Source organism: Heptranchias perlo, chromosome 11, assembly GCF_035084215.1.
Source record: "Heptranchias perlo isolate sHepPer1 chromosome 11, sHepPer1.hap1, whole genome shotgun sequence".
Classification (NCBI taxonomy): Eukaryota; Metazoa; Chordata; class Chondrichthyes; order Hexanchiformes; family Hexanchidae; genus Heptranchias; species Heptranchias perlo.
In genome coordinates this window covers 67929458-67941670 of record NC_090335.1, presented here as the reverse complement: position 1 = coordinate 67941670, position 12213 = coordinate 67929458, and the positions used below count along the sequence as shown (strand labels likewise).

Sequence of the window (12213 nt, the reverse complement as noted above, 5' to 3'; positions counted from 1 at the left end):
GACAGACAGTGCCCATTACATGTGCTAGCAGGGACAAATAATAAAGTCTTGGATGTAGTAAGATATTAGACCAGTGTTTATTAGTTGAAGAAAAAACTGCATTGCTAATCGCTAGGTTACATAATGAGAGACAGACACTTCAGTTTCTGTTGACAGGCCACTTCTCACCTTCCTTTTGTGTTCTAGGGTTAATTTTTGTGCTCATCAAGATGGGGGAATCTTGATGCTGGGGATTCCCCCTCCCCCACCTTGTGTTAGCAGCAGGTACTCCCAGATCAGACGAGGAGAATGAGGAGACTGGTGAAATGGGCAAACACATGGCCGATGCAATTTAATGCGGATAAATATGAAGTGATGCACTTTGGGAGGAACAACAAGGAGAGGCAGTATAATCTAAACAGTACTATTTTGAGGGGGGGGCGCAAGAGCAAAGGGACCTGAGGGTTCTCATTCACAAATCTTTGAAGGTGGTAGGGCAAGTTGATAAGGCGATTAAGAAAGTGTATGGGATACTTTGCCTTGTTTTTGTATTCAATGCCCCCATTTACAAAGCCGTCATGCTAAACCTTTACAAATCACTGGTTAGGCCTCAGCTGGAATAGTGTTCAAAATTCTGGGCACCACACTTTAGGAAGGATGTCAGGGCCTTGGAGAGGGTACAGAGAAGGTTTATGAAGATGATAACCGGGTTGAGGGACTTCAGTTATGTGGAGAGATTGGAGAAGCTGGGATTGTTCTCCTTAGAGCAGAGATGGTTTATGGGGAGACCTAACAGAGATATTCAAAATAATGAGGGATTTTGATGAAGTAGGGAGAAACAGTTTCCTCTGGCAAGTGGGTCAGTAACCAAAGGTCATAGATTTAAAATAATTGGCAAAAGAACTAGAGAGGAATGAGAAGAAATTTTTCTTGGAGGGTCGTTAAGATCTGGAATGCACTACCTGATAGGGTAGTAGAAGCAGATTCAACAGTAACTTTCGAAAGGGAATTGCACAAATACTTGAAAAAGGAGGAAAGTGCGGGGGAATGGGACTAAGTGGATAGTTCTTTCACAGAGCCGGCACAGGCACGATGAGTCGAATGGCCTCCTTCTGTGCTGTAAGATTCTAAGTATAGCATGCAGGAGATGCAGAGCAAGCCTCCCTTTGCTTCAGCTCCAACAACATGCCTTAATCAATACCGTCAACTTTGTACTAATACTGCCCACTGTTACCACTGTGCAAGCTCTTCTTAAATGAGGCTGATAATTAGTGCATAAGTGCAGTTAGCTTTCTGATGTGTACAAAAGCTGACTAGGACATGGATTCAGACTATCCAAAGACATTTGACTTGGGATTCCCATACAGCAAGGTGTCCGTTTCTATTGCAAGCCTTGGAAAGCCAAACCATAATGCCCAGGTAACTCCATTTCTAATTTGAACATATATTTCTTATTCACTGGTTTGTCCTGTTTGAATTTCATGGGCCTGGAGGTTTGTAAAGGGCCGCTCTTAATGCTATTGCCTCACTGGCTGATATATCGTCAATCAGAACATCGAGATCTGTTACTGTCCACAGTTTTGTGTGCGCGCAAATTAATGGGAATAGTGAGGTAAACTTTCTTGAGACTCCCGAGGCTAAGTCGGTATGCACCCAAGCAGCTCATGAAGACCAAAAGAACGGACACTCCAATCTCCCTCAGAACATACCAGACTGCCTCCTACTGGACTGGCTTGCTCTTCAACTCTTAGTGACAATCCAGCACCACACATTTGGAGTGAGAATACGTCAGGGATCCCCATGTGTTTCACCAATGAGTCAAAGAATGGCTCCACAGAACTGGATGGCTGCAAAGAAATGAAAGAACAAAGTGGGAATTAGAAGGAACCCATTAACTGCAGGTCATTAAAGAGATTTCTTTTTTCTGAGACAGTTGCTTTACAACCTTTTTTACACTAATATTGGTCCAGGTTTCTTTGGGAAGGGCAAACGGAGAGAACAGCTAAAAGCAAAATACATTCTTATGTTATTTTCAATATCAAAAAACGGAACTTACTTTGGCTAATGCACTGTAGGCCAGCCCCAGAATCCCTTGCCAGTTTATGCCGGGCAAGAAGAAGTCGTCTGATTCGATGATGGTGGCAATATTGATGGTGACTGTACCATTGGGTCCTTTTGGAATGGTGACGACATCTGTGCCAAGGTTACCAACCCAATTTCCCTGGGTATATCTAACAGAGACTTCTTGGTCACGAGATCGATAGGTGCTAGATCTGAACAAGAAAAAGGACGTGGGTTTAGAATCCCACCAAATTGCAATTTAAACGTACAGTCATGCACAAGGCAAAACCCATTCATTCAGAGAAAGCGTATTGCATTTAATATTAAAGCTTAATATAAACGCTCCTGTGAAGCACCTTGGGACATTTTACTACGGTAAAGACGCTATATCAATGTAAGTTATTGTTGTTCTCTTACATCCTCCCCCTCCTCAAAAGGATCAACCACTAACAGAGCATAGGTAATAGTCAGGGACGGCATGGCTACAGGAACTAAAAAGGAATCAGAGTACACCTCGGGGCGAATACTGAACAAAAACCAAAAAACTTTTGAACATTCCATGCATTGCATCAGGTGAGGATACAAATCTGAGTAACTCCCCTTCTGATAATGCATTCTTCCTTCTCAAACCATCAGCCTTAGGTAGCTGGAGCCGGTTTTACAAAGTGACTTTTTCCATTAGATTACTGCACCCTTTTCACTTTGCTATGCAGACTCTCTCAATTAGCAGAGATTCTCAGTATTTTACACTCCAGCAAGCAATGTCCTCTCAGCCTTGCTCAATAATTACCAGATATTATACCTCCCGAGGAGTTTGGCTGATAGCCAAAATGCAAGGAACGGCAAAGCTGAAGTTTAAAGCACTAATTCGAGAGTAAGGCTGAAATGATTAGTAGCATGCAAGAGTAATAAACACCTATGAAACCGAGCAAGCTATTTTTGTATTAAATAATGTACCAGGCACCATGATCTGTCCTTCTTGTTAGTCTTTCCCATCTAACTGGTGAGGGATATGAGACACAAACAAAGAAAATGATCGTGCAGAAAGCAAAGAGGTGGAGGAGAAAACGCAAGGAAATAAGCAAAGGAACAAATGGTTTTCAACTAACTAGACGATTACTTGAGTCTTGCTGTGCTTCAGAGCACTGATCAGATAAAATGACGTCAGCCAGCCTTCTCTTCAGGCAACTTTGGTTTCAAAATTAAATTGAAAAAGAAAATAAAATGCCAATGTTTGTAGCTGAGGGCAAGGGAAGATTGCAATTTATTTGACAGGATAGATTCAAAGAGAGCGAACACATCTTCCATGTGGCTCACAATCGTGGACGAGGTGTCAGCTGTGGCTCATTTGGTAGCACTCTCACCTCAGTCAGAAGGTTGTGGGTTCAAGTCCCACTCCAGAGACTTGGGCGCATCATCCAGGCTGACACTCCAGTGCAGTACAGAGAGTGCTGCACTGTCGGAGGTGCCGTCTTTCGGAAAAGACGTTAAACCCGTCTGCCCTTTCAGGAGAGCGTAAAAGATCCCATTGCACTATTCCAAAGAAGAGCAGGGGAGTTCAGGCCAATATTTATCCCTCAACCAACATCACTAAAACAGGTAATCTGGTCATTATCACATCACTGTTTGTGGGACCTTGCTGTGCACAAATTGGTAGCCAGGTTTCCTACATTACATAGAAAATAGGAGCAGGAGTAGGCCATTCGGCCCTTTGAGCCTGTTCAGCCATTCAATATGATCATGGCTGATCCTCTATCTCAATAACATATTCCCGCTCTCTCCCCAAACCCCTTTATGCCTTTTGTGTCTCGAAATCTATCTAGCTCCTTCTTAAATATATTCAGTGACTTGGCATCCACAGCCTTCTGTGGTAGAGAATTCCACAGGTTCACCACCCTCTGAGTGAAGAAATTTCTCCTCATCTCAGTTGTAAATGTCCTACCCCGTATCCTGAGACTGTGACCCCTCGTTCTGGACCCTCCAGCCAGGGGAAATATCGTCCCTGCACCCAGTCTGTCCAGCCCGGTCAGAGTTTTATATGTTTCAACGAGATCCCCTCTCATTCTTCTAAACTCGAGTGAATACAGGCCGAGTTGACCCAATCTCTCCTCATACGACAGTCCTGCCATCCCAGGAATCAGTCTGGTGAACCTTCGCTGCACTCCCTCTATGGCAAGTATATCCTTTCTTAGGTAAGGAGACTAAAACTGCACACAATACTCCAGGTGTGGTCTCACCAAGGCCCTGTATAACTGCAGTAAGACATCCCTGTTCCTGTACTCAAATCCTCTTGCAATGAAGGCCAACATACCATTCGCCTTCCTAACTGCTTGCTGCACCTGCATGTTTGCTTTCAGTGACTGGTGTACAAGGACACCCAGGTCCCTTTGTACATCAACATTTCCCAATCTATCACCATTTAAATAATACCCTGCCTTTCTGTAATTACAGCAGTAACTACACTTCAAAAGTACTTCATTGGCTTTACAGCGCTCTGAGATGTCTAGAGGTCGTGAAAGGTGCTTTATAAAATGTGAAGTTCTTTCTTCTGCTCTCTACTCATGGGCCTGGACATGAGAATTCAATTGGGAAGGGTTTCCCTAATGCTGCGCAGACAAAAACACACAGTATTATCCAGTAGTAACAAATGTCATCCTATTTCCCACTTTATCTTGATCAATCTTGGGACAGATCCAATTACTGCCATCACTTTACTGCCTCTCATCTTCAGTAAACTGTTGGCAGCCTCCCTATCAGTAAATACAACATTACAGAGGTGGGAGTCTCTCCATTAGTGAATACAAGAGTACTGTAAGAATATCGGAAATAGGGAAAAATTGACATTTTTCTTAATGCTACTAACCATCATGCCCTGCAGGCTGTGCTGTGTATTTTGCTCAATTGTAAACTGTTAACCTTTGACTAGTGACTGACCCGTGTCACCCACTTTAGAATAGAATCATAGAAAGTTACGACACAGAGGGAGGCCATTCGGCCCATATTGTCTGAAAAAGAGCTATCCAGTTTAATCCCACTTTCCAGAACTTGGTCCATAGCCCTGTAGGTTACGGCACTGCAAGTGCACATCCAAGTACTATTTAAAATGAGTTGAGGGTTTCTGCCTCTACCACCCTTTCAGGCAGTGAGTTCCAGACCCACTGCCACTCTCTGGGTGAAAATAAAATTTCCTCAGCTCTCCTCTAATGCTTCTACCAATTACTTTAAATCTATGCCCCCTGGTCACTGACCCCTCTGCTAAGGGAAATAGGTCCTCCCTATCTAGTCCAGTCATAATTTTATATACCTTAATTAAATCTCCCCTCTGCCTCCTTTGTTCCAAAGAAAACAACCCCAGCCTATCCAATCTTTCCTCATAACTAAAAATCTCCAGCCCTGGCAACATCCTCTTAAATCTCCTCTGTATCCTCTCTAGTGCAATCACATCTTTCCTGTAATGTGGTGACCAGAACTGTACGCAGTACTCAAGCTGTGGCCTAACCAATGTTTTATACAGTTCTAGCATAACCTCCCTGCTCTTCTATTCTATGCCTCGGCTAATAAAGAAAAGTATCCCGTATGCCTTTTTAACCACCTTATCTACCTGTCCTGCTACCTTCAGGGATCTGTGGACATGCACTCCAAGGTCCCTTTGTTCCTCTACACCTCTCAGCATCCTCCCATTTATTGTGTACTCCCTTGCCTTGTTTGCCCTCCCCAAATGCATTACCTCACACTTCTTTGAATTGAATTCCATTTGCCACTTTTCTGCCCACCTGATCAGTCCATTGATATTGTCCTGCAGTCCACAGCTTTCCTCCTCACTATCAACTACACGGCCAATTTTTGTATCATCTGCAAACTTCTTAATTAAGCCCCCCACATTCAAGTCCAAATCATTAATATATATCACAAAAAGCAAGGGACCTAGTACTGAGCCTTGTGGAACCCCACTGGAACCAGCCTTCCAGTCGCAAAAGCACCCGTCAACCATTACCCTTTGCTTCCTGCCACTGAGCCAATTTTAGATCCAACTTGCCACTTTCCCTTGGATTCAATGGTCAAAAAGTAAAAGCCCAGTCTGCCATGTGGGACCTTGTCAAAAGCCTTGCTAAAATCCATGTAGACTGCATCAAATGCGTTACCCTCTTCGACCCTCCTTGTTACCTCCTCAAAAAATTCAATCAAGTTAGTCAGACACAACCTTCCCTTAATAAATCCACGTTGACTGTCCTTCATTAATCCGTGCCTTTCTAAATGACGTTTTATCCTGTCCCTCAGAATTGATTCCAATAATTTGCCCATCACCGAGGTTAGACTGACTGGCCTATAATTACTTGGTCTATCCTCTTCTCTCTTTTTAAACAATGGTACAATGTTAGCAGTCCTCCAATCCTCCGGCACCATGCCTGTATCCAGGGAGGATCAGAAAATGATGGTCAAAGCCTCCGCTATTTCCTCCCTTGCTTCTCTTAACAGTCGGATACATTTCATCCGGGCCTGGCGATTTATGTACTTTCAAAAGGTGCTAAACCTCTTAATACTTCCTCTAAGTTTATCCCATCCAATATTTCACATTCTTCCTCCTTCTTAACTACAATCTCTGCATCGTCCCCTTTTTTGTGAAGTCAGACGCAAAGTATTTATTAAGAACCATACCCACATCTTCCGCCCCCACACATGGGTTACCTTTTTGGTCTCTAATAGGCCCTACTCTTTCCTTAGTTATCCTCTTGCTCTATGTATTTATAAAACATTTTTGAGTTTTCCTTAATTTTTACTTGCCAGTATTTTTTCATGCCTTCTCTTTGCTTTCCTAATTTCCTTTTTAATTTCACTCCTGCACTTTCTATACTCCTCTAGGCTTTCTGCAGTATTGAGCTCTCTGTGTCTGACATAAGCTTGCCTTATCTTACCCTGTATGCTCCTCGACATCCAGGGGGCTCTAGATTTGGCAGTCCCACCCTTTTTCTTTGTGGGAACATGTTTACTCTAAACCCCTTGAATCTCCCCCTTGAGTGCCTCCCACTGCTCTGACACCGATTTACCTTCAAGTAGCTGTTGCTAGACAAGGCAGCTACGTGATAAGGAGGAACAATGACCCAAAAAGCAGAATAATCCAAAGATAGCAATAAGGCCGGATCCTGGCCAGATAGCTAGACAATGCGGTCACACAAACCACAAACTTGAAAAGCTACCTTGAAAAGGGTCTTGTGGTTAAATGAGTAATGTTAAAACAAGCTGACCAACTTGAATTCTTTGAAAAACAACTTTGTTAATCTATAAGGATCTTATGAGTGATGTCCCATATATGGTGAGAGTTTCCTGCCAGGGCAAAAAACCAACGTCTTTTGAGCTCAGGGCACAGGAATAAGCGAAGACCATCCAACTGTTGGAAGGACACTTAGCCGTCTGAAGACAACACCGCTGTCAGAAGAACACCTGACTATCAGAAGACTACCTCACTGTCGGAATACTTGAAACGACCATGTCGCCAACTTAATTATGACCTCTGCCCTGAGATTTGATTTTTGATACCATTACAAGTTTGATTTGACTATTAATAAATGAGATTGATTACCAATTGGTGTCACCTCTGAATCTATTACAGTAGAGTTGGGAGTCTCCCCATCAGTGAAAACAGTACAGACATGGGAGTCTCCCATCAGTAAATACATCAGTACAGAGATGGGAGCCCCCACATCCGTAAATACAACAGTACAGGGGTGGGAGTCTCCCCATCAGTGAATATAAAAGTCAACTTTATCGAAACGAAGTACTGTGATAATTCTGGTCACTACATTACAAAAAGGATGTACAGGAGAAGGTGCACAGAAAAGCAAAAAGAGTAAATCCATGTGTAAAGGAGGTGAGCTATGATAGAAGATTAGTGAAGTTCCAACTCTACAATAAGAAAGAAGGTCGAGGAAAATGAGAAGCAAATCACTAAAATTTATGGATATTTTCAAGACTCCTCTTGCGAATTTCCTTTTATACACTGGCATTGTGAGATGAATTAATTTTTAAAAAATGATACACAGTGGAACGGTCATGGAGGCTACATCGAGTTACATCGAAACTACAGCACAGAAACAGGCCATTCGGCCCAACAGGCCAGCATTTATGCTTCACACGAGCCTCCTCCCTCCCTATTTCAACTACCCCTACCAGGATGCCCTTCTATTCCTTTTTCCTTCATGTGCTTATCTAGCTTCGCCTTAAAGGCTGCATCTCAGTTCCTCTGATGCACTGTGGCTGGGCAAGAAAAATCTTACCCAATATGATTGGTGAATGGCAACAACAACTTGCATTTATATAGTGCCTTTAACATCCCAAGGCACTTCACAGGAGCGTTCAGACAAAATTTGACACCGAGCCACATAAATAGATATTAGGACAACTGACCAATTGCTTGGTCAGAGGTAGATTTTAAAGGAGCATCTTAAAAAAGGAGGAGGGGTAAAGAAGCAAAGAGATTTAGGGAGGGAATTGTAGAGCTTAAAGCCCAGGCAGCTAAAGGCACGGCAGTCAATGGTGGACTGATTAAAATCAGGGATGTGCAAGAGGCCAGAATTGGAGGAGCGCAGAGATCTCGGAGGGTTGTAGGCAAAGACAGTAAATAACCAGTTAGAAAGGAGAAAAGCATGGAGACTAAACAAGGAAGAAAAAAAATTGACAAGACAGACTCAACAGTCACATAATAGACATATTAGCAAAATTGAAGCCCATGGAATTAAAAGGGACAGTGGCAGCATGGATAGGAAATTGGCTAAGAGACAGAAAGCAGAGGGTAGTGGTGAACGGTTGTTTTTCCAGACGGAAGGGAAACATACAGTGGTGTCCCCCAGGGGTCTGTTTTAGGACCACTGCTCTTTTTGATATATATTAATGACCTGGACTTGGATAAACAGGGCATAATTTCAAAATTTGCAGATGACTCAAAACTTGAAAATGTAGTAAACAGTGAGGAGGATAGTAACAGACTTCAGGAGGACATAGACAGACTGGTGAAATGGGCAGACACATGGCAGATGAAATTTAAAGCAGAGAATTGTGAAGTGAAAAAGCATATGGTCTCCTTGGCTTTATAAATCGGGGTAAGAAGTACAAAAGCAAGGAAGTTATGAAACATTTATAAATCATTGGTTCGGCCCCAGCTGGAGTATTGTGTCCAATTCTGGGCACCACATTTTGGGAAGGATGTCAAGGCCTTAGACAGGGTGCAGAGGAGCTTTACTGGTGCCAGGGATGAAAGACGTCAGATACATGGAGAAACTAGAGAAGCTGGGGTTGTTCTCTTTGGAGCAGAGAAGGTTAAGGGGAGATTTGATAGATGTTCAAAATCATAAAGGGTTTTGATGGAGTAAATAAGGAGAAACTGATTCCACTGCCAATGGGGTCAGTAACCAGAGGACACAGATTTAAGGTAATCGGCAAAAGAACCAGGTGGTGAGATGAGGGGAATTTTTTTTTTTTGTTTATGCAGGGTTACTTCTTACCCCGGTTTATAAAGCCAAGGAGATAATATGCTTTTTCACTTCACAATTCTCTGCTTTAAATTTCATCTGCCATGTGTCTGCCCATTTCACCAGTCTGTCTATGTCCTCCTGAAGTCTGTTACTATCCTCCTCACTGTTTACTACATTTTCAAGTTTTGAGTCATCTGCAAATTTTGAAATTATGCCCTGTTTACCCAAGTCCAGGTCATTAATATATATCAAAAAGAGCAGTGGTCCTAAAACAGACCCCTGGGGAACACCACTGTATGTTTCCCTCCCGTCTGGAACAACAACCGTTCACCACTACCCTCTGCTTTCTGTCTCTTAGCCAATTTCCTATCCATGCTGCCACTGTCCCTTTTAATTCCATGGGCTTCGATTGTGCTAATATGTCTATTATGTGACAGTTGTTATGATTTGGAATGCGCTGCCTGAAAGGGCGGTGGAAGCAGATTCAATAGCAACTTTCAAAAGGGAATTGGATAAATACTTGGAGGAAAAATTTGCAGGGCTATGGGACTAATTGGATAGCTCTTTCAAAGAGTCAGCACAGGCACGATGGGCTGAATGGCCTCCTTCTGTGTTGCATCATTCTATGATTCTATAAAAAATGACCACTACAGACAAATTGATGTGGATTCTGTAAATACAAAGTCCCATGATTCAGGCATTCCTGGTGGGACGAGCTGCAACCAAGAAACTGTTATTCGGTGATCTCCAGGAATGTGACTGGATTACAGAAAGAGAGTCAAGGTCAGAGTGAAATGAAAGAACACCCCTTTCATCTCAGCACTGCACATTACAAGGGCTGTAAGCTAAGCCTAACAAGCACAATTAGCGCACAGTATCCTTACCTTGCATGGGATGTAGCTCCAGTTTTACAATGTCACAACATGAAGACTCACCAACAGTACTTCTGCAGTTCTTCTGGTGGCTTAGCTGCTTAAAGCAGACAGGAGTGTCCCAGGTTAAATCCACACTCTACGCTGCGTTAGTTCATCGCAGCCATGGCTGTGCTATTGGCCTCAGCACTCTTAGGATACAAAGAGGGAAAGAAATGGCTGGGGTTTTTATTTCTGACTGCTACTCAGTTGCCCCTGCTGGCAGTGCGTGAGAGAGGACAGGTTCAGGCTTGGTGTGATGCCCTCTATGGTCAAATAGACTACTGGCATTCACTGTTTAGGCCTTTATTTGAAGAATGGACAATTGGGTAAAGCATCAGAGGATACTTGAGCCCATGTAACTAAGAATTCTGGGAATTCCACCCTTTCCCTGAGTATTTAAAACTTTGGCCGTTGACCAAAATCCTAAGATGGAAGGATAGGTGAGAGGTCACCAGACGAATCAACAACACACACAGTGGAATGTGGGAGAATTACTGCTTCAAACATGTCTCTGTTTTAATGCAAAACCTACAGCAGGTGGTCAACACTCAGCACTAACTCGAGAGGCAGTCGGCCATTGAGAGAGGCAACTACTCCAGGCACGGTGGGGCCATGTCTTTGTTTTAAAGCAAAACAGATCAACACCTAGGATGTGGGATGAAAAGGAAGCCTTGTGTGGCAAGCGCTCAACAAATCGGAATGAACAATAGCCCATCGAGAGAAGCAATTGCAACATGATGAGAGACCATCAAAAGCCATCAAAGATTCTTAAGGGCTTTGTAAGAACTGTTTAAACAGGCATGGAAGTGCCTCATTTAAGTGACGAAGACCATTGTAAGAGAGGGGTATGTAAGTGGAAGCTCGAAACCCCTCTACCTCTTGTTTTGCAGTCTTGCTTTTGCTGTCTCTTGGTTTGCGCTCTCCAGGGAGGAGAGCAGCTTCCAGCGAAACCAACGAACCCTACGTGAGAGAACCGGTCAGCCAGACCTACAAGTGCAAAGGATTGGAGAGCCTTGACTGTGTGTGTGTGTGTGTGTGTGTGTGTGTGTGTGTGTGTGTGTGAGAGATAGGTGTCTCCAGGTCCCCACCAACCTCTTAGTTTAGCGGGATAAAATACTGTCGTGGATGTGTGCAACTCAATGTACTGTGTAGGACTGTTTTTATCGTTATTTTCTTCGTGTCGACGGTATAATAAAACCAACATTCCAATTCAATTCAAACACCGAGTTTGTGTGTTCTCTGTGCTATTCGGCTACGTGATCCATCACCGGGTGCGTTAGCGTAAGTCCCGTTTTCCTGAACCCCCGATCCGTGAGGCATAAGTGTTCCTTGGCTAGACCAGGGACCAGATATCTGCACCGATCAATAGGGTGAGAACAACCCCAAAACACCCCACATAACTGTACACAAGGAAGGAATCAATGTCTACACAAGAGGTAGGGAGGGGAGAAAATTGGCAGAAAACAAGAGTAGGAAAAAAATACTACTTATACAGACTCAATGGTGTAGTGGTTACAGTATGGGAACAATAACCCAAGAGATTGAGAGTTCAAATCCCATCATAGGAAACTGAATTCAATAAATCTGGTAATTTGTGGGCAAGCATGAAGAAAAAAAACATGAAAGTTACCAGATTGACATAAAAACCCATCCAGTTCTCTAATGTCCTTCGGGGATGGGAACCTGCCACCCCTACCTGGTCTGGCCTACACATAACTCTAGTTCCAAACAACAGGATTGACTCAGTGCCATAACAAGCCAGTCAGTTGTAAAAACAATTATAAGGTAGCCCA

The 12213-nt window shown here is 43.3% G+C and overlaps 1 protein-coding gene across 1 annotated transcript in view; it reads right to left on the bottom strand.

Moving 5' to 3' along the window:
- The window catches only part of bace2 (beta-secretase 2), a 62102-nt gene that overhangs the window by 31183 nt on the left and 18706 nt on the right, over nt 1–12213 (bottom strand). Inside the window, exons 3-4 of the mRNA XM_067993315.1 lie at nt 2036–2252; nt 1689–1826 (exon numbers count right to left, since the gene is read on the bottom strand). Of these exons, the coding sequence (XP_067849416.1) occupies nt 1689–1826; nt 2036–2252 (355 nt within the window). The remainder of the gene's footprint in view (nt 1–1688; nt 1827–2035; nt 2253–12213) is intronic.